Here is a 27,585-nt window from a genome sequence, read left to right as displayed (position 1 = left end):
GAACGGGAACTTAGCTGTTTTGGTTCAAAGCAAGCAGACATTTGGGGTGCAATCCCACAGCAAATGTTTGAAAAAATACACAGACACTGGTTTGATAGATGTATGAAAAATTTGGTGGAAATCTCTATTATGCTGTATTGCACAAAATTCTCAAGGACCCTTGCCTAAAATTTAACAGGAAGTCTAACATTTTGCTCATAAGAGGCCATTTCAAAGTGAATTCCGTCAGCGGTTTCCTTTGGAAATTTCAAAATAATAATAATAAATAAATTAAAAAAAAAATCAGACCCAAACATCAGTTCCACTGATTGACATCAAAATTGGTAAACACTTCAATCACAAGATGCACAAAATAGTCTCAAGAACCATCCATTCATTTTCTGAGCCACTTATACCCACAAAGGTCCCAGTAGTGCTGGAGCCAATCCCAGCTATCTTTGGGGAGGAGGCAGGGGTACACGCTGAACTGATTGCCAGCCAATAAACAGGGCACACAGAGATAAACAACCACATGTATTCACAATCACACCTAGGGGCAATTTAGTGTCCAATTAATGTTGTATGTTTTTGGGATGTGTGAGAAAACATGAGTGCTTGGAGAAAACCCACACAGGCACACAGAGAACATACAAACTCCACACAGGCAGGACCGGGATTTGAAACCCAGTCCTCAGAACTCTGAGTCTAATGCTCTAACCAGTTGCACCACTGTACCGCCAGTCTCAAGAACCCATTCTCGTAATTGAACAGGAAGCCAGGCATTTTTTTTCATCTAATCAGCCACCTGCAAATTGCCTCAGTAGTGTGTTCTGGAATGTTACAAAAAACACCTCTGGCACCTGTTCGAACAACTAATATGAAAATAGAGGTGACATATCCATCATGATATGGCACACAAAAAACTATCAAGGATCCTTCCTCGAGACGGAACAGAACTCAATGGGAAGCAGGTATCCTGGAGAGTTGGGCTGAGCTCCATTGTAAAGAACTGTTGCCCATGTCAATGGCCAAACCACTGACACAGCCAAACAACAAATAGTGTCCACAAAATAAAAGATGGAAAAAAAACCATCAAGAAAAGAGCCACTAGTATCCAGCCACCACCATTTAGTGTGCCAGTTTTTTTAATTTCCAAAGTGACGTGGGCTATAACAGAACATTGTCGGCATAATTAGAACCCGTGGAATCATCTAATTAGAAGAACAAGAACAAGTAGAGTACAAGAAGAAATATAACAAAATAACAAAAAACAAGAAAATCAAACTGAAAAAACATCATCATAATCATATTTTTTTCATTTGAGATCTAGAAGTTTCTATATTTTCTTTGACTAGTCCTTTTTTTTCTTCAAAATAAGTCTTTTGTTCCTCCCTCCGACGAGAGCCGCTTACCTTCATAAAACTGCCATCAGCGAGTGAAATAGTTGTTCCAAAATCTTCCAATCTCAATGTTCCGCTCCTGCTGCCACTTTGTGTCCACTAAAAAAAGAACCCCAAGAGTACAAAAGAAAAAGAAAAAAAAGAGCTAACGCGGTGATAATAACAATGCTAACGCTAACATGTGAATCCAAAGATGGTGATTAGCGAGCAGCCTTTTGGGACTATGTACACTGTGAGCTTACGATGCTTGTTATTGTTTTCATTATTATTATTATTATTATTGATGCTACAGAGCACGTCGCCACTGACCCTGTTGGTGTGACTGGGCCCCCCCAACACACACACACACACTCACACACACACACACACACCACACACACACACACACACACAAAATGGTCCTTCCTAGAAAAAGAAAATAGATTCACTCAGCCATTTTGAAAGGTGGGGCCTCAAGGACTTTTTTTTATATGGTTTAAATATATTCTTCACACGTTCTATGTCGGCAGCTCAGTAAAGATTCTTTATAATTTATTTCTTCCAGTGAAAATATATTTACCGTTTATTGATAATAATATCAAGTACTTTGTTCTTTTTTTTCACATCTTTTTTATAGCTCTGGTTTGTCCGTGAAGCCATGTGGAGACACATCTGATTATTCCAACCACTCAGATGGTCCATAGAAATAATCCACAAAAGATGCAGCGTCCGATTGGTTGGCTTGACTTGGGACTTTGGCAAAAACTAGAGCTGCTTGTCACCTGAATGTGGGTGGGAGCGTGTGCTCAATGAGACAGCATCTGTGGACAACCGCCGCTCCCCCCTACTTCCGCAATGATGGTGGGGCTACAGGGGGGTGGAGAAAGTCCCCTCAGATTTGAGTCTCCTGTACATTCTCCTTGGAACCACTCTTAAAAAGCAGAGGCTCGTTCTGCCCCTTGGCCATGAGGCCCTTGAGGGAGCTGTGTAGACTAAGTTGAGGCAGCGGGACCGGTGTGGGCAGAGTGCCGCAGGTCCCCAGCCCACCGCCCATGGAGCTGGGCACCTGGGAACAAGACATGTTCATGTTTTGGGAACAGGGGAGCGGGTTGTTGTTGTTGTTCATGCCCATTCCTAGGCCCACAATATTGTTGCTGAAGTGGTGAGTCTTGTAGTAGTTGAGGTGCTCCGTGCGGGTCAGGTGGGGTAGGGTAACCAGATCTGAGTGGTGCCGCCTCAGGCTCTGGCCGCCCCCGATTCCACTGCTTTGTGTCAAGGCGCATCCCCCCGAGATGCCCCCTCCGCTGCCGCTCCGGGCGCTGGCCCCTCCACTCAGCTCATCCTCCACGTTGATAATCTCGATGGCCCGCGCAGGTCCATGGTGCTTGTGGAGCTGGTGCTGCTTCCTTAGCTTGTAAAATACCACCAACATCACCGCTGCCATAAAGGTGATGGCCACAAAACAGCCAATGATGATCTTGGTGGTCTTCATCACATCGTCGAGGCCAGAGAAGCCCGGCTCTGTGATGGGCACAGTGAAGGTGGGTCGAGTGGCACGGGGAGAGGGCGACGAGGACCAGTCGATGGACAACGAGGAGGCTGTAGTTGTGATGCCATCTGGCCACAGATGCCCCGAGGGGGTTGGTCCTGGGAGGACTCGGATGAAGGTCTCATTGATCGCCACCAGGGCTGACTCTTCTTCTCCTGGAGTTTCCACAGTTTCCACTGTGACCGTAGTGAAGTAGGTGTAGTTGACACTGACATCGGCAGCAGTGACGTTAAGGACAGCAGTCGCCGTGGTGTTTCCGGCTGCATTGGTAACCATGCAAGTGTACTGGCCCGTATCTCGGAGAGTGACGTTGGTGAAGTTAAGCGTACCATCGTGCAGCACTGAAATGCGCACCCGGTATGAGCCATGGGTCATCAGTGTACCGTTGGGTGTGATCCAGTTGACCGAGGTGGTGGAGGTACTGGTGCGGCACTTGAGCTCAGCTGCCATGCCCTCTGTGACATTGAGATCAGTGGGCGGCTCCACGATGACAGGTGCGTAGCAGGTAAAGTGGCTCTGGTCCAGCTCACCGATGTATTTGCCTTTGAGGAAAGGGGGCGCATGACAGCGGGCGCAACAAGTGGTGTTACTGGGCACTGTCTCCTTCAGCCACCAGCTCAGCCAAAGCACATCACAGTTGCACACCCAGGGATTGTGGTTCAGGTGCACCAGCTCCAGCTGATGCAGCGGCGTGAAAAGATCGTGGGGTAGCGAGTGTAAGGAATTATGTGACAGGTTGAGCTCCTCTAGGTTCTTTAAATCATCAAAGGCATTGCGTTCAATAACCGACACCTGCGAGTGCATGAGCCATAGCTTCCGGAGTGAAACCAAACCCTGGAAGGAGCCGGGGCGAATGATCTCCAGCCTGTTCCCAGACAGCTCAAGCTCCTCCAGGCGCACTAGAGCCGTCAACTTGGGAATGTCCTTGAGTCCACACATGCCCAAGTTCAGATAACGCAGGTTGAACAGGCCTACAAAGGCGGCATCCGAGATGAAGTCTAGCTTCTTGAGCTCACCTAGGTCAAGCCGGCGCAATGAGGGTACACGGTGGAAGGCGTAGCCTGGCAGCGTCTCGATGGGGTTGTTGCGCAGCCACAGCTCACGCAGCTTGCTGAGGTACTCGAAGGCATGTGACGGCACCAGTGTGAGGCGGTTGTCAAAAAGCTCCAGAGTGTTGAGGTTGGGGAGGCCATTGAACGCACCCACTTCGATCTGACGGATCAGGTTCTTGGAGAGTTGGAGGATCTCCAGATGCCGTAGGTGCTTGAAGGTGTCCGACTTGATGACCTGCAGGGTGACAACAAAGTTACAAAGTTGACAATCTCATCAATTGGATGTTACAAGTGTTTTAGTTTTTGCTTTGGATTTTTGGGTGCCCAAGAATCAGGCAGTGTGAAGGCCCTCTATAATCATAATTTAAAATCAGTCGTGTACACAAACAGCACTGAAAATATAAAAAGCGCACTGGATTCAAGTGTGTCATTGCGCATTTACTGTACAAACAAAGTAATTGGGGAACACATTGGTACAAGAGACTCTAGTAGTGTTGTATAGTTCCCAAACGTCTCATTTAAATTAATCTTTTGAGTACATGTACTAAATGTAATCCCTTTATGTACTCATTTGTTCCTTTCTTAGTTAAATTGAGTTTAGGTGAGAGCATGTGCCACATGAGAAAGCCCACCATAAAACAACGCCACTCATGGCCTGGTGACAGCGGCTGAGCACGGACGGGCCGCCATGAGGAAATTAATGAACATAATTGTCCCCCCGTGGAGCGGCTATCACTGTCAAAATATGACTTCATGTGAAACTGGGCTGTGGTGGAAGAAATATTGTGGATTGCTGACTGAGAGAACTGCGCCAAATCAGCTGATCGTGTGGTCCCATACTGTCAGTCTTCAAGTTCATCCAGTGAGGTCAGTGGGTATGGGAAAAGAAATGAGCTAACCACAAAAACAACAAGCTCTGTTGCATCTTTGAGAACCAGACCAAAGTTATGTGCACCTGTGTTTACAATAATCAATCTGAGGGACTCAACATGCCCGAAAATGCGTCAGAACATGCATAATGGTGAAAATGTTTTAACTTTAGGAGGGACAAACATGACCCCTGAAAATTCACTTGGTCGCACTTGCTGGAAAGTTGAAAAGAATTGTGCCAAACAACAGTATGACCACATTCAGTAATTGGGTGGGCATTTCTATTATAAAGGGCACAAAAATGTCCAAGGAACCATGGCCAAAATTGAAAAGGAAGTTGTTCATTTGGGTTTAAAGCAGCCATTTTGATTGAATGCCAGGGCTTGTACTTTGACAAACACCTACTAGGGGATTGGACCCAACTGAACACAAAATGGCATCAAAGTTTGCTGATTATTTCGAGGATTTGCCCTAAACCAGCGTTACAGAATGGATTGTGTTCCACTTTAGGGGTTTCAGTGGGTGTGTGTTGCCTAATCTTAGTGTGACACGCACACCCTCCTGGAATTAAGCCACCTCCCCCTTCAAATGTAGAGCAGGAAGTGGGAGGGAGGTGTTGGGGGCTTGTTGGAGGGTTGGTGGGGTGTGTGATAGCGAGGGGGTGTGAGCTGTCAAGGCTTCACCGCAAGGGTCCTTAGCTCAGGAAAGAGAAAAAAAATAAGCCGGGGAATCTAGGATGCCTTGAGGTGTTAAAACATTTTTAGATTTTTTAATCATTTCAAGAAGAGCTCCAGGATACGAGCGAGCAAATCGGAATGTATCTGCTCCAAAGGAAACTAATGTAGTTTTCATTTTCACCCCAGTGAATCTTTGTAGGCAGCATCATGTTGAAGTTCCATTAGTTGTAAAGTTGTGTGTGGAGGAGGGGGGGCATGAAGTCGGAAAATTTGGAATTCCACAATAATTTGGTGTAAAATTTGCCCCAAATTATATAAAATATTACTCGAGCCATGATCATATAGTACAAACCCAACTCACTAGACTTCATTTGGGCCAACATCAAAGGAGTAACTTTCTATGCTTTTTTTTGGAAAGCTTCTATATTTCAGACTGTCCTTAATGGGAAAAACACCTTTGAGAAATGATAATCTTCATTATGTCATTGAAAGTGGAAAGCTAGAAAAAAAATTAGCCCAATGTTTCACTGATCCCAATGAAATTGGATATGTCTAGAACGGATAACGGTTTGTGAAAAAGTCTCAAGGATCCAGGCCCGATATTGAACAGGAATTGAGAGATTTTGGTTTGAAACAGCCATTTGGGGAGAGTTCCGTCAATAGTGAACGCTGGGGTAGGGGGGGTTGAGGCTTGTCACTGGTTTCACTAATCTCCATTAATTAAACTGGGTGGACATGTCTATTATAAGAGGATGCACCAAGATCCCCATGGACCTGTTCCAGGAATTGAACAGGAAGTCAGCAATTTTCGTTTGAAGCAGCGACCAGTGGCGAGATCCCTCAGTCGTGCCTAGGAAGTTTGAAAAAAAATAGCCCCCAATACTACTTGGGCAGATTGAATGTGAAATATGGCAAAGATGTCTTTCATCAAAGGACACACGAAAAAGTATAGAGGACATATGCCATATATTGACGGACTCATTCTGGGTAAAATATTACAAAAGTGGTCCAGAGAAAGTTGAAAATGAAAACACTCCAGACACCAGTTTGACCACCATGAAGTTCTGAAGCATGACTCTCATAATAGGATGCATGAAAATGTCTCAAAGACCCGTGCCTTAAATTGAACACCAAGTCAGACTATAATTACTGTTTCGATTTAATTTTAAAATGGACAACAATACTTTTCTGGACTCGATAAATGGTCATGGTTGTTGTGAGCCGGCATGCGGATTACCGTGTGGGCCAACAAATTCGGACGGCTGTGTCGTTTGCCGCAAGTGGGCTAATGGAACACTGGCGGTACACTTGCCGGTGTCGAGTCCAACCACATTCCACTACATTCCTCTATGCACAGGGGAGACACTTAAGAGAAACGTTACCGTTTGCTGTGTTTGCTAACCTGGCTGCGAGCTAACGCGCTAGCCTGTGAGCTGGCGAGTGAAGGAGCTAAACAGCTTGCTCAACTGTAGTAAAGTCCTTTACAATGTTGGTGCCTGTCCAAGTTGCTGTTTCTCTTGGACCCCAATCAACAAAAACATGGGAACGTTAACTGTTTACCAAGCATAACCTCAGTGGCACACGTTATTCAGACAGTAGACGTTAACAACGAACGTCAAAATACTGTATTTCTGATTGACGTGAAGGCCCCGTTCTCAGCAGACCGCTCACACAACAGCTGGATTTACATGGAGATTTTTTTTGTCATTCGGATCCAAGATCTCTGGTCATCTATTTACATTTGATATGATATATTCCGATCAGGTGTGTATATGATATGAACTGCATTTAATTGGGCCAGCTATGAGGCATCATCTCAAGATGGAAGTCCGTCGTCTGTTCAGCACAGTAATTGAGATTTTTTTTTTATACATTTATTTTTCCAAAAATCTTTCATAAAAACTATTATGGGTCGTTAAAAACAAGATCTCAGTCACATACGAGCTCCATCGAGAGCCGCCATATTTACGCTGCACGTCAACGATGATGTCAACGCACATTCACATTGAATATTCTGAATAAATATATATAATATAAATGGTGAAACTCTAATTCTGATTGATTTGGCAGAAGGAATATCTCTCCCCTGTGAAACTGAATGAAAATTCTTTTTGGATCTGCCCTGTTTATTCTGATTTAAGTTTTTATGTCGCATTTTCAGTCGATTTGTACTTTTAAAACGATTTTCATCGGGATATAAAGGTTTATGTAAACCAGATTAGTCTTGCAGCTCTGTATTTTTCATATCATTTCCATATCACCGGGTAAACAAACATCTATTCATTAGAGAAAAAAGAAATGAGATTATAATGAAATAATATTATCCATCCATTTTCTTTGCCGCTTATCCTCACGAGGGTCGCAGGGAGTGCTGGAGCCTATCCCAGCTGTCAACGGGCAGGAGGCAGGGTACATCCTGAACTGGTTGCCAGCCAATCACAGGGCACATTCAGACAAACAGCTGCACTCACAATTACACCTAGGGGCAATTGAGAGTGTCCACTTCATGTTGCATGTTTTTGGGATGTGGGAGGAAACCAGAGTGCCCGGAGAAAGCCCACGCAGGCACGGGGAGAACATGCAAACTCCACACAGACAGGGCCGGGATTGAACCAGGGACCTCAGAACTGTGAGGCCAATGCTTTACCAGCTGATCCACCATGCCGTCAATTAAACAATAAGAAGAAAAATGAAAAAAAAAAAACGGGCCTTATTTATCACAAATCTAGAGGCATTCAAACCATTACAATGGATTTTGGGACAGTATATCGTCAGCAAAAAAATGTTTTATCGTGACAGGCCTTGAAACAGCCATTGTGTACACAGGACAACGAAAAAGACTCAAGGACCCTGTTCCAGAAATTGAAGACTAAGTCAAACATTTTGCTTTGAAACAGCATTTGGGGGAAATTTCCATCAATAGAATTAGGGTTCCCTTCCACTTCAACTCCCCAACACCAGATTCACAGAACTATATGAAATTAGGTGGACATCTCTACTGTAATAGGGGAAATAAAAAAGTCTCAAGGACCCTGGCCCGAAAATAAACAGGAAGTCGGGAATTTTGGTGTGAAGTGGGTATTTTGGGTGAAATCTTTCAAAAAGTTCACTGAAAACTACTGATAAAAAACAAAACAAAACAAACAAAACAAAACAAACAAAACCAACCAAACAATGAAAAGCCCCAGATACTAGTTTGAAGGATTCACATAAAATAGGATGGACATGTCTATCATAATTGGTACGCACAAAGTCTCAAGTACTCAATGCCTTAAAGTTCAACAGGAACTTAAACATTTTAGTCTGAAGCAGCCAGTGGGGCAAATGTCCTAAAGAGCGAAAGAAAAATGTAAACCCCAACACCAGTTTCAATGAACAACATGGAAGTGGGTGGACGTGTGAAAAATGTGCTCTGCTGCCTCCAGAAGAAGAAGGTGGTATTGCAAGAGAAATCAGCGCTAGCTTTTGGCATAAATCAATCATCATTCTTCTTTTTCACCCCATCAACATGTTTGTAATTACTTCTTTCATAAAGCACAAGCTGTTTTTTTTTTTTTTCTAATTGAAATCATCTCCGAGGTTTGCAATCAAGCAAACAAGCAAACCTGAGGTGTTTGTGAGTCGATACATAATATATAAACTCTTAATTGGAACATATCTGATGTTGTTGTTTCTCGCCACCACTCAATAAGTGGCACATATATTTCTCCCAGTGGAGGATTTTTCCACACATGATCTAAAACAAAACATACACATTATACATAACAACAACAAAAAATGCCTTTTAAACGTCATTGAGCCAGTTAGGGATTTTTGGATTCATTTGTCAATGTTCACTATTTCAAACTGCGCATGAGATGGGGGAATAGCAGAGAAAGTAAAGATGGAATAATGGATGAAAGATATTTAAAATGCCGGAGAAGTAAGGGAATATTTTATAAATTTACAGTGCGGTGCATTTAAGCGCTGCTGAGAAATGTAACAAATGTCTGAGTTTAAAACTATAGGATTTCGGATTGTCCGACAACTCCACTCAATTTTGTGGGAAAAAAAAAGCTATGCTTTCAGACTGTCCCTGAAGGCAACACCTAATTTCATTAGTTAAATGGATTGATAGGAAAACAGAAGAACTGACAGACAGATGGATGGATGGATGGATGGATGGATGGATGGATGGATGGATGGATGGATGGATGGATGGATGGATGGCAACAGAGACTAAACGATTCAAGATTTTTTAATCAATCTGTCAGTAGTAAGACAATCACTTATTTCACAATGTCCCTTAAGGTAACATTTGACTGGTTAAAATAAATGGTTTGATCTATTTTATGGATAGCCAGATTGTTAAAACATACAGTACTGAACATTTCATGATATTTCTGTGAGGAATACTGTACTAAAATTTTGGATTAGCCCTGAAGGAAACACCTGACTTAATTTAGTAGGTTGGTACGAAGATAGACAGACAGAAAGACAGGCACATTAATGTAAGGAATGGAATGATTTCTGAAGATGTCGAGTTTCAGAAGCCGAGGTGGATTGATACATCATAATCAATTGTCAATCATCCTAGACCTCAGGTGTCAAAGTCAAGGCCTAGGGGCCAGATCCGGGCCGCCACATGATTTTATGCGGCCCACGAAGGCAAATCATTTGTGCCACTTTCGATGATTCTTCATGATTAAAATCTGTACCAAAATTTTACAGTAATATAGCATAAATATTCATATTTAGATATAACCATTTTTGTGTTACCAAACATGAACAATGGTCAAAAAACCCATTAACCTTGATTTCTCAATCCAAAACTCGTTCATAAATTGTGTAAATATGATGAGGTGATTAAAGATTTTTATGGTTTCGCAGTCATTAACGGCTCTCCGAGGGAAACCGTAACTGCAATGTGGCCCGTGTCAAAAATTACTTTGACACCACTATACTAGGCCCACACTATGATTTTAGGTTGTACCACAAGGCAACACCTGACTTTAGATATCTCAAAACAGATAAATAAATAGATGGAGAGACAAACATTTAAGTAGATTTGCAACAATCACTCATGAAAGTTACAATTTGGGCACAGTTCACCTGTATGGCGTTCTCCTGCAGGTTGAGGTATCTGGTGTTGACAGAGATGCTGTCGGGCACGTCGTCCAGGCTCTGACGAGTGCAGATGACGCGGCTGGCCTGGTTGGAGCAGGTGCAGTGGTCTGGGCAAGAGGACAATGACGACGAAGATGAGGTGACCACCAGAACGACCACTGACAGGAAGTACAGGAACGCAAAGAGGAAGGGGGAAAAAGGGCCGGGAAGGCAGGTCAGCGTGGCGATGCGCATGGCAACTGGGTCATGACCCGGCGCTGTGATCTGAAGGTGCGGCCCACGTGTCCGGAAAAGCCTCAGGGGATCCCGCCGTGTTTCCTAATCCCAATCCTCTGATACTTAATCCCACATCACGCCTCTGCTGCCTTGGCACCGCTCCCAATCTCTGTACTTCTCTCACTTGCCGTGGGATCATAGAGCGACGCGAGATTGTGGCTGATGCTGCCTGACGCTCGTTTGGGGAGGACACAAAGCCGGGAGTCACTGAGGAGAAACAACATAGACAAGAAGAAATCTTACATGTTTTAGAACTGCTTAACACACACACACAAAAAAAAAATCACCCTAAATCACCCCTTTAAACCAACTGACAGGAAATATGGTTGATGTGCTTATACAGGACATACAAAAAAAAATCACAAGGACCAAGGCCTGAAAGTGAAAGAGAAGTTGGCCATTTTTCTTTGAAGCAACCATATGGGGCAAATTCCTAAATAAGAGCTTTGGAGAAAAAAAAAATCTAACAAAAGAAACAAAAACTGTAGCCCCTGACAGCAGTTTCATCAAACCACACAATATATTGTGGACATGTCTACTGTAGCAGGACCCAAGAAAAGTTCTCAAGGGCCCATGCCAGAAAATAACAGTGAAGTCAGGCATCTATACATCCATCAATCAATTCTCTTCGCTGCTCATCCTCACAAGGTTCGTGGGAGTGCTGGAGCCTATCACAGCTGTCAACGGGCAGAAGGCAGGTTACACCCTGAACTGGTTGCCAGCCTATGGCAGGGTACAGAGAGACAAACAGCCAGAAACACAATCACACCTCAGGGCAATTTAGAGTCTCCAATTAATGTTACATGTTTTTGTGATGTGGGAGGAAACCGGAGTGCCTGGAGAAAACCCACGCAGTTAACATGCAATATGCAAGCTCCACACAGGCGTGGCTGGGATTGAACCTAGGTCTTCAGAACTGTGAGGCCAACGCTTTCCAGCTACTCCACCGTGCTGCAACTGAACACCAAGACACCCATTTTGGTTTGAACCAATAGTTTTTGGACATATTCTTGGTCGTGCGTTCTGGAAAATTTTGAAAAAATACCTCCAACATCAGTTTCACCGACCGACCTGAAATTGGGAGGAAATGTTTGTCATGACAGGTTGCATGAAAAAGTCTCAAGGACTTATGCCTAAAATAGAACAGGAGTTTGGCCATTTTGGCTTGCAACAGCCTTTCAGTCTTAGTCAGAAATGCTGGAATGTTAGAAAGAAAAAGAAAAAAAAAAAAAGAATCAGCCCTTAACACCAAATCCTCCAATAGACATGGAATTCGTATGACATATCTCTCACACAAAAAGGTTTCAAGGACCAATTTGCCCATGCCATCTTGGGGTTGTACTTTGACAAATTTCAACTAGGGAATTTCTCCAAATGAGCCTTGATTGGAAGCAGGTATACTAGTCAGATCAGTGACGCTAAATTGCCAAGATGAGAAGGGGTTGGGGGGCATAGAGCGACGTAGATAAGCAGATGTTATTCCCTTTCTCCCGACGCTTGTTTGGGGAACACAAAGCCGGGAGTCACGGAGGAGGAACTACAAAGAAGAAAAGAAGAACAAGAATAAGAAGAGGAAGAAGAGAGCGTATCAAAGCCTTTTCCTTCAAATACAATAAACAATGCTGACATTTAGTGCTTATCAAAGACAAAGATCTTTTGGAGCTACTGTGTCAGACAGATGTAATTATTCTTGGAAGACATCCACCAAGGCCTAACAATCCTGAAGACTGACTAGCCCGATTGAATGAGGATGCTGGATGTACAGTACTTAAACATAGTTTCCAACGGAAATACATGTAGTGAAAAACTCCACTGTAATCAAACTGAACAGAATTGAAGAATATTGGAGAGAACTGTATTGAACTGCCCCTCCTTGAGCCGTCACCTATCGTGATAGAGGGGTTTGAGTGTCAACACTTTGTATAGTGAGGATGGGGCGCTGCTGACCTCGATTTGGGACATTGTGACTCGGTAGGGATAATACTTTGAAGACCTCCTCAATTCCACCGACACTTCTTTCCATGAGGAAGCAGGGTCTGGGTTCTCTGAGGGGGGTCCTCTTATTTCTGAGGTTGAGGTCATTGAGGTGGCAAGGCCCTGGGAGAGGATGAGATTCCCCCACAGTTCCTAAAGGGTCTGGATTTTATGAAGTTGTCCTGGTTGACATGCCTCTGCAAAATCGCATAGATATCGGGGACAGTGCCTTTGGATTGGCAGACTGGGGTGTTGGTGTCCCTTTTTGAGAAGGGGGGCCACAGGGTGTGTTCCAAATACAGGGTGATCACACTACTCAGACTCACTGGTAATGTCTATTCAAGGGTGCTGGAGAGGAGGGTGCATCGGGAGGTCAAATCTCGGATTCAGGAGGAGCAACGTGGTTTTCATCCTGGTCGTGGAGCACTAGACCAGCTCGACACCCTCGGCAGGGTCCTCAAGAGTGCATGGGAGTTCACCCAACCATTCTACATGTGTTTTGTGGACTTGGAGAAGGTGTCTCGGGGGGTTCTGTTGGGGGGTCCTTCGGGATTATGGGGTACTGAACTATCTGATACGGGCTGTTCAGTCCCTGTACGACCAGAGTCAGTGTTTGGTCTATATTGCTGGCAGTAAATTAGAGTCGTTTCCGGTGAGAGTTGGACTCCACCAAGGCCGCCTTTTGTCAACGATTCTGTTTCTAACGTTTATGGACAAAATTTCTATGGATGGATGGAACTGACTCCGGTTTCCTCCCACATTACGAAACCATGCATTGTGGATTCATTGAAAACTCAAAATTGCCTGTAGGCTACAATATGAATGTGAATGGTTGTTTGTTTATATGTGCCCTGTTATTTGTTGGGGACTGGTTCAGGTGTACTCTCACCCAGACTCAGTTGGGATAAACTACAGCACACCCGAGACCCTGGTAAGGATAAGCAGCATGGAAAATCAATGAAAATGGATGGATGAATGAACTGGACTGAGAACAACTTAACAAAACTGAAGTGAAAAAACAGGGAAGAACTGAATTGAAGCAAGGGGAACAGGACAATGGGGAACTGAAGAGAACCAAAATGAACTTAACTCAAGCAAAATGCCTTGTAAAAAAAAAAAAAAAAAAAAAAAAAAAAAACATTCTAAAATGAAAACAACTTTACTTCTTTTTAAATTATGTCATATTGTACCTCGCAGACCGGAGGAATTACACTGCCAACAAACCTCGAGCACAAAATGAAACTAAATTGCTTATTCGTAGCCTCAGGGAGGACCCCAGTCTACTTGCCACAGTCTATGTTTGTGCTAAAATAATAGCGCTAGCATTCTGAATGAAGATGTAGGCTGGTGGTCTGGCCCTGCACAACCTCCCAGCAACAGGCACAGACACATTTATTCAACCAAAGCTTTAATGAACCCACATTGACACAGCCAGGTGGGAAAGGAGCGAGGGATTATTAAACCGATGGATCGATGAGAAGGATGAAGAGGTGGAAGAAGAGGGAATTACCAACGGTGTAATGGAAGAATAGTGAGCAGCCGCAGAGGAGGAAGAAGGGGGGGGGGGCAAAGATGAAGCAGGAGTGAAAGGATGATGTGGGCTAAAGAGGTGGTATAAATAGAGATAAAGATTAAGGAGAAAAAGAATTCTTAATATTGATAAAAAGGAGGACAGGATGACAATGAGAAGTTAGAGATGGTTGCTCCTAAGGTTGGAAGGGGAATGCGGTTCAGTGGAGCTTCCGTCTGGTCAACAATCATTTTCATCAAACGCAAAACTCACTATTCGCCATCTTCTGTCAATCTCGTTTGGTATCAGTACAGTATCGATACGCCAATGTCAGCTATCAAAATTATTGCTATGCAGCTTTCAAGTCTGTGCTCTTGTGCATTGAATAAAAAGTTTCACTTTGTTCATGTACTGTCAACACAAAAGTATTGATGTTACCATATGTTATTGGTACAGTGTCAATCCAGGATATTAGCTATCGATACTGTCGCAAGGCAGGTTTGATGTCCTCGGTTTACTGCCAACACTTGGGTGGGGAAAAATATTGATATCATAACAGTATATTTTAGTGTTTTTCCAACTAGGGGGTCGTCAGGCCTTCATTGTGATGGGGGGGGGGTCGTACCATGAACTACAAAGAACACATTTCATGATTAAAGGGCCACTGACAGCAAAAGCATGATATTTAGTATGTTTTTAACTTTAAAAAAAATGCAGCCGGAATGGACCCATCCGTTTTTTTCACCACACAACACTATTTAGATGTATATGGCTTTTTGTAACTCCTGCCATGAAAATCATCTCGAGGGATTTGTTTTGGAGAAGAAGCAGGAAGTGACGTTATCAGCAGATGCCTACTCAGGCGGCCTCGTGTATTTATACCAGTTTTACCTGCGGGAAGGTAGCTCTTTGTTCCTCCGTGTTAGCCAAAATGCCGGCTCGTTGCATTGCTGGATATTGTTCGAACAGTCGGGAGGATGGATTCAGTCTTCATACTTTTCAAAAAGACCCGGTTTGTTGTGAAAAATGGACTGCATGGGGGCAAAGGACAAGAGCTTTGTGGGCTCCAAATATCACGTAGGTGTGTATGGAGCTACTAAAAATAAAATAATAGTTGGGGGGGGACGTAATCCTTCTCTCAAAATGTAACAAAAGATTCACGTACGTAAGTCAGGGGTCCTAAATGTGTCGATGTGCACGTTGGCGCTGCATCCACCAATCACAGCTTTGGCACCACGTCCACCGATCACAGTTTCGGCGCCGCATCCGCCAATCACGGTTTCGGCCGGGGTGGCTCATCGTGGCACCGAGCCAGGCCGCTTTACGGCGTTGTCGTCGCTCGCGGCTGAGTACACTACATACTGTCATACATACTGTCGGGGAGTCTGTTGTTAGTTAGAAAAATCCGCATATCATGTAATTATTGCTTGAAACGATAGGATAATATTGGCCGGTCACGTCACTTGATTGTGAGATGTTCTCTTCTTCGAAAAGAGCTTCTATGTCAGAAGGGGCATCGGAAAAAAACGAAAATCTCTGTTGTTCCTCTCCCATAGCAGGTGCCGTTACGTGTTTTCAATGACGAATGTCCCAATGTGACATCTGCTAATGACGTTGCAGGCAATATGGCTACCACTTGGATGTCGAGTGCATGGATGACGCGCTCTCCGCTCATATTTATTTTTTTGTATCGACATTGAAGTGAATAATGTTATATGTATTTTTCATTACAATATCTATTTTAGAATGTTTATAGGTGTGACAGTGGCCCTTTAAGTTACAACCAGCTGTTGTGGATGTTTTTGTTGATTCCCAAGGAATAATGTTTGCACCCGGGGGTACTGAAAATGTGCAAGATCGGGGTTGGGGGCACCGGTGGGTTGCCAATAAAATTTCATCTCCAAAAAGGATGGGGGGGGGGGGGGGGTTAGGGTGGTGCAAGTAAAGTTTGGGAACCACTGGTATATTGGATTATGTATGCTAAGAATGTCAAGGAAAATTATGGGTACACCAAAATCAGGTATCAATACACAACTGTGTGACGTCGAACCTCACACAGTTTCTGACCAGGGGTTGACATTAACTTTTTTTGCACACCAGCTATGATGACTCGTCGGTTACTAAAAATACGAGCCACTCAGCATTTCCCCTAGCCACAATGTTGATGTTGGAGAATGATTTTTATCATGATTATAGCTAGATTAAAAGAAGTAGATGCACAACCATTTTAAATGTATCAGTCTCCTGTGCAGAACCAAAAAAAAAAAAAAAGATTCCATAAATGTTTAATGCTACAACAACATATCAGACTTCGGTGAGTCTCTTTGAAAATTGAAATTAAATATGATAGAAAAAGAAATTCACTTTTGTGTTACACTTCAACTGGGCCATGGGTGTACAATCATTTGATTCGCCCACAGCAAAAGTCTGATTATGATTTTCTCAGATTCCTAAGAGCTATATACTTCCGCAATATACTTCGGAAGTACGTCCACTCTGCAAAGAGTTGCCTTGTCTGACAGAGGCACTTTTATAAATAACTGAAGTGACAAGCTGTTTACTTTTCCTGAGAACTCACTTAATCAATGCCTGCACGCATGCAGTTGTTAACTGTTTCCGACTTGGTAAAAAGTTTCTTATATCCATCTTACCAGCATACTGCTTTAATATATGTTATGTTTGTCGGACAAACTACAATATGTAACTACTTGTCAGTCCATTTAATGTAGAATTTCTGATTTTCAACAGCCACTTTGCATTTTTTCTGACTTCAAGAGACATTTTGAAGCCCATCCTGATTCTCAACCTTTGTTGCAAATAGTGATATAGTCTCATCTTGTTTGGTGCAGTTTTTGATTTTTCGATTCAGAGTTTGGTGCGAGTCAGTAGACCTTTTTAGCACATGTGCAAGCAACTATTTATGGAAAGTCCCCTTGGACAAATTTGTCATCATATGATTTTCATGATCACTACAAACTCATATGTTACATCAAATAATAATAGAAAAGACTGGAAGACCATAATTAAATTTCAATATAAATACAATTTCAAATGAGCCACTAATTAAATAGGCCTGCATTATTACGTCGGATGCTATTTGAGAAAACTACAATTAAATATATTGTGATGTCTTTTGAAGTAAACAATATCATCATCTAGGTCCTCTGCATGACATGCTACAGTTGGTATAAAACTTAACCTGCCAAATGGGTGAGTGGGAAATGGAATGTTATGAGCCACAGCTCAAATCCACCGGCGTTTGGCTAGTTGGCTGGTGGTAATGTAAAGTGCTGTTCATGACAAACTTGTCTCTCTCCATACATTTGCTGAAAATAAGACCTGGGAGACTGCGGCACGGTGGGGCAGCTGGAAAGCGTTGGCCTCACTGTTCTGAGGTCCCGGGTTCAATCCTGGACCCGCCTGTGTGGACTTTGCATGTTCTCCCCGTGCCTGTGTGGGTTTTCTCCAGCCACTCCGGTTTCCTCCCACATCCCCAAAACATGCAACATTGATTGGACACTCTGGATTGCTCCTGGGAGTGATTGTGAGTGTGGCTGTTTGTCTCTATGGATGGATGGATGGAAGAGCTGGGAGAAATTCTGACATTTTTGTAAATGGTATCAGTGCAGTATCAATATACAAAGTCATCGAAAGTGTCACGATGCAAGTTCAAGCATGTTGCAAGTTTAACGGTTCGGCTTTTTCTGGTTGGGAAATCTGAATTGATAGTACAGCAATATTATTTATCATTAGTATTACTAAGCAACATTTGAGTGTGTCTACATATGAAGTGAGTGCAGTTTGATGTTCTGTCAATATAAAAAGATAGCGATATCATACTACCGTATATGGCAGTGTTAACTGTCAAGGAATAATATTCATACACAATTTCATAGCAACAAAATTACTGTCAATATTATGTAGGGGAAAAAACATTGATATCTGAATTTACTCAATCAAATCATCCAGTATTGGCATGCCAATATCAAGTATTTATATTGCCATGTGACTTTCAATTATGTGCACTTAACCATTTTGACATTTTTGACATGCTCTCAACATTAGAGTTGGGATGAAACGTAACGATTCCAATATATACTATTGCTTTTTGTTGCCGTTCAGTATCAATACTATTACTGTGCGGCATTCAAGTATAGGCAGTTGCACACTTGAGTTTGACATGTCCTCAGCAACATTGAAGGTGGGACAAAATATCAATACTATCATAAATGAAATTAAGTATAGTACTGATACACAACAGCATGTATAGCAATACAAATTTCATGTAGTATTCAATTACAAACTTTTACATAGTTATTGGAATCTGAGTATTCTCCATGTACTGTCAACCGGGATAGGGGTGTGACAAAATAATACAATATTGCGATATACGATATCAAAGAAAATCAAAGAACTTTACTATCGCTGTGACAATTCATGATGTTGAAGTTGAACCTGTTCATATCTTGTTAATGTGTGGAGGTACAGTATCATCATTGTCATCATATCAAGTAGATACTGATGCTATGCAACGTTCAATCATTTTTTCCAGTTTAATTCCTGAGAGGTGGGGGACTCGTGAGACTCAACTCGCCGCTGCTCTCATTATCAAACATCTTCACGAACCCCCCCACTCCTTATACATAAATCTATATAACCCAGACAACCATAAGCCTAAGATTCCACCCCACCACTACCCCTGCCCCAACAGTGTCCAGCGGATGCCGAGTAGACGACGCAGTGACCTCGCACTTTGATGACAAATTAACCCGCTAACATGTCTCACATTCACCCTTTGACACACACGCACACACGGAGGGCAGCTTCCTCTCCGGCTCGCTCTGCATTCAAATGTTCACCAACCGTTACCATGGAAACCCTATTCAGACTCCATCCAGCTGTATCTCACTGGCACCCCACCACCAACCCCACTTTATACCCCCACCACTTCACCCCCGCTCATTAGCAGCCTAAACACAAGCTTGTACAAAAGACACGGCCCGAGCATCGTCATTTGCAGCCGCCACGGTTGCAAATGACGATGTATTCGTATGTTACTGAAGCAAATCGAGTGGCTACAGAGACATCTTACAAGTGGTGGTGGGGCTGGGGGGGCAAAGTCAGTGTTTTTATGAGGGCCCAAAATTATGGGCGACACCTCTGTACAGTATTGTGTCATACAATGTCCAGCAATGCCACTCCTAGGCATGTTGCGAGCGAGACCACTGCCGTCAGCAACACCAAAGCAGCAAACATCGTCGCCCCAGCTAGCTACATCGCCACAGTTAACTGTCCGCAGTGGAACTACTGACGTTATTTTGAACCCCTTTCGCATTATAGGCAGGGCATGTCTCGATGCAATATGACTGGGTACAGGACATCCACTGCTGCCTCCAGTGGGAAAACAAATTTCTGGCTTAATTGAGGCGCTGTTTTTATGAATTCCCCACACACACCCGAGAGCGGGACGGTTTGCCTTTTTTTCTTTTGGAATCGAGACTAGATAGTGGCGTCCCACAAGGGAACAATACGGGGCGGGGTCCGGGAGAGGGGTTTGGGGCCACGGGGCAGCCGAGGGGCATGACAGGTGAGCTTCAATGCCAAGCACTTATCCGGCCTCAGGAGCACCATTAGGAGTCGCCTAAAAGTCTCCAATGAAATTGAACATGCAACCTCACCATGACACAAATAGTTTCTAGGAGATTTCAGATGTCACAAAGATGTCTCTGCAAATGGTAGAGACTTGAGTTGCCGTCAGGTTGCCAACTAGCCTCCAGGACAGTGAGATAGGGCCAATAGGCACCACGTTACATACTGTAATTCTTTGACTCCAATACTGTACCTACTGGACAAGACCTTGGTGATATCTTTAAGTATTAAAGAAAGAGTGAAAAAATGGTGAACACCCAGGATATTTTTTTTTTTTTACCAAAACAAAAAACAGTGAATTAAGAAGATGCAATGTTTCCGGTTTATACCAAGCCTAGCGCAATAGGGGTTGGTGCCCCACTTCGCCCTGGATACAACCTGAGCATCAAGAACTGAAAAATAATACTTAAGATCATTCTACGGTTTTAAAACAAATCTGTATTTCTTTCATCATTATTGGGTGCGTTTGAGGACACCATGTTAAACTCTGACATTTAGCATAGCATCCAGTGACACAGTGGATTTGATGTTTGTGTGTTGTGAACGGGGGAATGTAGGCACTTCACTTTCCGTTATTCCCAACACGCCCCCTGGCCTACAGACACTAGGGTCTCGCTCGTGCTCTCTCTCTCTCGCTCTCTTTTTTCTTCTTTTAAATTTCAGTGAAATATTCCAGACGCTGCGCACACGCTTTAGTGCGTTTAATGTGTGGGCCATAATGCACGCTGACATATTTTGTATCTTTGGACGCGTGACAGGAATTCCTAATCGCGCACAAGCTAAATGTTTAATGGCCAATGTGTCGACTGAAGGAGGTTAAAATATGTCTGCACGTGTTTGATCCCGGCTGTGTCCCGGCCCGAGGATTTGACTTCCTAAAGAGCAAATGGATCTCTGAAGTTGAGATTAGATTGCCTTACATACATTATGTTTTGCATCGTAATTGGAGTGAATAATATTCTCCTTGTTGTCAATCATATCACACTATAATTCAAGTGACGTGTATAATGGCAAAATTTGAATTAATCCGATAAATACGCAAAATACTTTTGCATTCTGAAGTATAGACAAGTAAAGTATGTCAGCACTTCTAGTTATACTTGTTAGTGTTGCATACAAAGGAGGTCCATATTCTACGTTGGTCACGTGACGTCCTGCTAATAGCAGATTGCATCTGATGGTAACGGGTCTAAAGAAAATCGTATTGCGTCACAATTGGAGTAAATCAATTTGTATTGTATTGCACAATCATACCGCATTGCGTCATAGTGTCAGTAAGTTGTGTCATATTGCATTAAAATGCGTGACTCGTATTGGATTGCTAATTAAATGAATTATATCGCATCATATCATAATTGGAATAACTCATCTATTGTAATGTAAATGAAGTGTATTAGAATGTACTGTCTAATAATTGGAGAGAATTGTATCATATTTTGTCATAATTGGGGTGACTTGATTTGCACCAACAGTAGGGTGAATTATAACATCATAATTGGAATGAATCACACCCTATCAAATTGGAGTGAACTGCGCCATATTGCACCGTAAGTAAAATGAATTGCATTGTACCATAATTGGAGTAAATCTTAAAATAATTTCACCATACTTAGAGTGATTGACATCACATAAAAACATGTATTTTTGATTGAATCCAATTGTATCACACCAGTTGTAGTGAATTGTGTCAGAAACTGGATGAAACGTATCTCATGTCATCAGAATTGGAGTAAATAGTATATTGTATTCTATTGTGTCACACTGTAACTCAGGGGTGTCAAACTTTTTTTGTCGTGGGCCACATTGTAGTTACTGTTACCCTCTGAAGGCCGTTATGCCTCATCATATTGACACATGAAATTTAGTTTTAGAGCCAGTAATTAAAGATAGTTTTTTTTTCGAATGTTGTTCACGTTTGGTAACACACAAATGCTTACAATATCGCGTTTTCTTTTATGATGTATGACAATTTGAAATTTTAACAAGAATCATGGAAGTTGACACACATATTTGCATAAAATCATGTGGCGGGACAGATCTGGTCCCCAGGCCTTGAGTTTGACACCTGTGCCATGACTGGAGTCAGTCATATTATGTTGTACTTGGACTGAATTATAATGCAATTTGGTTGCATCAAAACTGGAATAAATCAAAATGCACCTCATTATATTTGTCTTGAATTTCATCATAATACATTATCATTCAACAAAATTGTATCGCTTATTTGAGTGAATCGTATCGTTCCTGATTATAAGTAGAGTGACTTGTACTTAGCACTTAACTTTAAACTGCATACATTTGTTGAAGTTTCAGCACCCTTTGCACAATTGTCATGGCACCACTCTATTAGTCATTCATACTGCTCTCATTGCTAGAGGATGCTTTTTGCCCAATTGTCAGAAAGCAAACACCCATCCATCCATTTTCTTACCCACTTATCCTCATGAGGGTCACAGGAATGGTGGAGCCCATCCCACCTGTCGACATTCAGGAGGCAGGGTACACCCTGAACTGGTTGCCAACCAATCGTAGGAGACAGTGTCATGATCCTGCCGCTCCAGCACGAGCTGTGCGGGTGCCCGCGCAGGTGCGGTGATTGGGAGGTGCACACCTGTGCCTCATGCAGCCTGATTATGCTGTGGATTTATAGGACCGCGATGACAACTGGCTGGCGCCTGTTTGTTGATCTTCATGTCCCATTCGTGTGCTCCGGTATCCCTGATTGAACCTGTGTGTACCGACCTTCGTCCGTTCTCCGACCAACCTTGTAAGCCTGACTCCTTCGTTACTTCTGCCTGCTTTGATTGTTCTCCTGTGTACCGACTCCTGCCTGTCCGCTCACCTGCTCTCTTCGCCCGACGTCCCAACTACCGCTGCTGCACCGGACTGCCTACTTGATCCCCTACCTCTGCATATAATAAACCTGTCTCTTCTTGAACTACCTTGCGTCTTCCGAGTTCCTGCATTTGGGTCCTACTCTCGTTCCGATGGGACGTGACAGACAGAGACAAACAGCCGCACTCACAATAACACCTTGGGGCAATTTAGAGTGCCCAATTAATGTTGTATGTTTTTGGGATGTGGGAGGAAACCGGAGTGCCTGGAGAAAACCCACGCAGTCACTGGGAGAACATGCAAATTCCATACAGGCAGGTCCGGGATTGAACCCGGGACCTCAGAACATTGAGGCCAATGCTTTCCTGCTGAGCCACCAGAAAGCAAACAAAAATTGTACCGGTTTTACGAGATTACTCGTGACATTTTTTTTTTTTTTCCAAGTGGCTGTTTTCCTCAATATCTTTACATCTTGAAAGTATTCTCTATCAATCGACCATTTACATCTGTTGTTGTACTAGAACGACTTCAAATACTTGGGGTCAAATATCCAGAGCAATTGAGAGTATGGTATGGAAGTGAAGAAACGGGTCCAAGTGGGGTTGAACAGTTGGCGGAAGGTGTCTGGTGTTCCATGTGACAAAAGAGTCTCCGCTAGGATAAAGGGCAAACTTTCTAAAACAGAGGTGAGCCCGGCCATGATGTACAGATTAGAGACGGTGGCCCTGAAGAGACAACAGGAAGCAGAACTTGAGGTAGTAGAAATGAAGATGTTGAGGTTCTCGCTTGGCGTGAACAAGGTGGATCGGATTAGAAATGAGCTCATTAGAGGGACAGACAAGGTTCGGGAGAGCAAACTTCGATGGTTTGGACATGTCCAGAGGCGAGAGACTGAGTATATTGGTCGAAGGATGCTGAGGATGGAGCTGCCAGCCAAAAGAGCGAGAGGAAGACCAAAGAAACAGTACATGGATGTTGTGAGGGAAGACATGAGAGCAGTTGGGGTTACAGTGGAAGATGCAGGATGGAAAAAGATGACAGGCTGTGGCGACCACTAATGGGATAAGCCGAAAGAAAAAAAAAAAAAAATTGTACCAGAGCGATTCCAAAAACTAGACAAAAAAAATCCTTGTATGTTTTTGGCATACTTGGTTAAAAGTAAAGATAATTCTGATCATTGTAGAGAACCATACTGTATAGGATCAAAATTGGAGTGAGCTGTATCACATTGTACCGTAACTGGACTGGATCATATGTGTCATAATATAAATATCACATCAAAATTAGAGTAAATCAAATTGTATCACATTCCAATGGATAGGTTTCCAATGATGTCTGGACCACCCTAAGACCAATTGGATAAAACAACCATGGAAAAAAAAATTCACGCTTCACCTATCATCTGTGTTCTCTGACCTTTATGACACACAAGATGGCGTAATTGGAATCCTATCCATTGCAGTGAATTGTGAGGATGTATCATATCACAATAGCATAAAAATGTAAGTACATCATATTGCATCATATCGCTTTGTAATTAGAGTGAATAGTATCACACCAGAATTGAAGTGAACTATATCGCAATTGGATTGCATCAAAATCCATGATATTGGATTACGATTGGAGTAAATTCTAGTTTTTGAGGGAATGATAACTGAAGTGATTGAAACATATTGCAGAACAATTGGAGTAAACTGTATTGTGTTGCACCCTAATTTGACTGTATTATTTATTGTATAATGCATGCATCCATTTGTAAATCCAATACATCATATTGTATTGCATCAAGGGTAGCGTTTTACATATTTAAAAGTATGTCATCATAGCGTAACAGCGTATCAAGATTCTTTACACATCGTATCAGCCTCAGTGAGGGTGTCCTTCCCACACATTTCTAGATGAACATGTGTAGATGTGAATTGTTTGAGTGTGAAAAGTGTCAACGTCACCCTGGCTAAATGATGATGAAGCGTCGAGACGACGCCACATCACTTTGATGCTTTGTCTTCTGGACGTGTGAATCACTGGAAAGCACGACAGCGACCGAGCCGCTCTGCTCTTCAGAATGCTTTGCAGGTTAAGCGTTTGTCTTTATTTTTTTTAAAAAAAAACTTCTCCTTTGCCGCGTCCAGTTGAGCGTGAACGAGGACCCAAATCCGTCAGTCGCGCTCGGATAAGGCGGGAATACCTGGATGATCCCCCCGGGAGCTGACATGCGGCCAGGCGCTATGCCGAGGCAGAGGTGATAGAAAAGATTAGACAGAAATTACTTCACCCCAACACCACACCTTTATTTCACGTGCATGCTGACAAAACTGTACACCAAGAGGTGAACAGTTTGGAAATACCTGACAATTTTGCTACAAAGTCCAAAGAAATCCTGGTGGCAGTGTGGCAAGAGAGCAGCGACGGGCTGACGGTATCAGAATGGTGTCAGTTGTTCCCGAGTGCCCCTGTCTGGCAACGGTGTATGCCAGTGAGGTTGGGGTGACGATGGGGCAAACGCGGCACCAGCTTCCTTGTGTAACATCTTTGAATTTCACAATGTAGCGAGTCGTAGGGCAACGGTGTGATTTTACTTCCTTGTGTTCCTTTGTAGCAATGTTGTAGTTAGGGGAATACTGACAGTAGGGCAACGGTGGTACTTGCTTATCTGTGTCCATGCATAGTGACAGCATAGCTTCCAGCCCGTATAGCAGTGGTGGCGAGTGTACGGTAATAACGAGGCAAATACAGCACGGAGTTGAGGTGGTGGAGCCGTGTGACTGCGGCGAAGTGACAACACAGCCACTTGCTTCATGCATATTTTGTGGCAAATTTGATAGCGACGGTGTAGCTGGCAATGAGGTGATAATGTAGAGAGCAGTAGAGTGCCCAAGACATTTGGTTCTTAGTGTTCTTAGGAAGTTATAGTGTAGGGACGGTGTAGCAAAAGTGTAATGTAGTGTGGTTGCATAGAAACTGCTTGGCAATGGCGTCAGTTGCTTCCAAGTTTCCTTGTGAAGCCAGGGGCATAGTGACGGAGTAACCAGCAACGCATGGATAGCATAGGTAGCTAGGTTTTATTTGATTAGCTTTTAATCAATCAGCCATTTAAAAATCAAAAAAAGTTTAGACTAAAGTGAAGCTTTGCCTTATAAGGCCTAAACCCTTCTTTTTTACAAAACAAAAGCATGTTTTTGAGAGAAAATTTTCAAGGGCATAACATAAACAATCTCAACATCTAAAAGAATGAATGTAATTAAACATTTTTAATTTATTTTTTTTAAATTGCTCCACAAATTGATCAAAACAGTCAAGCTAACGCAACCAAAAGCTCCAATATTTTCACTATTTGTTTAGTTTATGCCTGATTCATATACATTTTTTAGTACTTTAGTTTTAAACATTCTTAAAAGTGTAAGTGAACCAGACATTTTCATATCGTTGCAATACTGATGCTGTAGCGGTACACTAGCCAGACTTTGGTGAAGGCAGTGTGGGTTCAGTTCCCACTCAGTGATGATATCTACAGTATATATGCACCCTGTGAGTGACTGGCGACCAGTTTGTAGTGTAGTCCACCTTTCGCCTGAGATTAGCTGGGAAAGGCTGCAGGACTCCCATGACCCTTGTGAGGATAAGCGGCTTGGAAAATGAATGGATGTAATAATAATTCCTCAATTAGCAAGCAGCAGGGTGATTTGGACACAACTGAGGGGCAAAGGTGTCGGTTGCTTTCTTGCATAGCTAGTGGCGTAACGACAGTGTGGCTAGTGATGGAGTAGCCAGCAGTAGAGGGACTGCAACACTTGGTTCCTTGTGTTCGTATGCTTCCTTATGATGTAGCAGTGCAGTGACAGTGTAGTAACGATATAGCTAGCAGCAAGGAAACTGCAGGGCCGTTGCGTCCACGTGTCCTTAAATAGCCCGAGGGCAGCTAGGATACGTTTCTGACGTTTAGTGCTTCAGAAAGAGCACCAAGTGATGGCATAGACTCCGACGTTAGCGCTTCAGAGACCGGCCAGCTGCTGCACCCTTGTCTCCTGTGGTCAACCTACGATACTTCAGTTTCTGTAATCTGCAACGTATAAAAACTTCCCATTAAAGGAGAGTTGAGAGCTACCTTCTTGTGTGTGCGTGTGGAGTGGATCAATTGTGGTATTGATTAAACCGGCGTGATGGAATCCATCTTGTCAGCGCGAGTGCGCCGCTAAACGCATTTTAATAAAACGTTAATGGATGGATTCAATCAGCGGCTGGCAGCCATGAAACAATATACCACATACGGTATTGTAGCGGATATATTGTTATGCAGTATATTGTGACTTATTGCCTCCTATTGTTATATTTGGCCACACATTTTGACTTGGCTCTTAATGGAAAAGAATCACATCTTGATTGGAGGGATTCATATTGTAATTGGAGTGCTTTATTTTGGATTGCACAATATTTGGAGTGAATGGAAAGCTATTGCATGAAGGTTGCAGTAAGTCATATGATAATTAGGGGGAAACACACCATTAATTGTATCATATTCTATGTGGCGTGAATCATATTCTAAACACAGAGGAACACACCCCAAGTGAAATTAAATTTAACTCCACTTTAACTGGAGTGAATTGTTTCATAATTATAGAGTAATGGAATGTGATTGGAGTGAGTCGAATCATATAATTGTCCAACACTCTTGAAACGAAGTGACTCATAGGGTAAATACAGAAAAACACAGCCTAATTGTAGTCAATCA

The 27,585-nt window shown here is 42.9% G+C and overlaps 1 protein-coding gene across 1 annotated transcript; it reads right to left on the bottom strand.

Annotated features, from left to right (window-relative positions):
• Positions 1-1,121: 1,121 nt before the first annotated feature.
• Positions 1,122-22,618, bottom strand: lrrc4ba (leucine rich repeat containing 4Ba). Its single transcript, XM_061847339.1, has 3 exons — positions 22,453-22,618; positions 10,598-11,095; positions 1,122-4,194 (listed from the first exon to the last, which is right to left on the bottom strand). Exons 2-3 carry the CDS (start codon positions 10,844-10,846, stop codon positions 2,251-2,253), a joined length of 2,193 nt encoding a protein of 730 aa, XP_061703323.1. The 5' UTR covers positions 10,847-11,095; positions 22,453-22,618; the 3' UTR covers positions 1,122-2,250.
• Between the last annotated feature and the right edge of the window lie 4,967 nt (positions 22,619-27,585).

The sequence above is a fragment of the Syngnathoides biaculeatus genome, chromosome 16, assembly GCF_019802595.1.
Source record: "Syngnathoides biaculeatus isolate LvHL_M chromosome 16, ASM1980259v1, whole genome shotgun sequence".
Lineage (NCBI taxonomy): Eukaryota > Metazoa > Chordata > Actinopteri > Syngnathiformes > Syngnathidae > Syngnathoides > Syngnathoides biaculeatus.
This window is presented reverse-complemented; position numbering and strand designations above follow the sequence as displayed.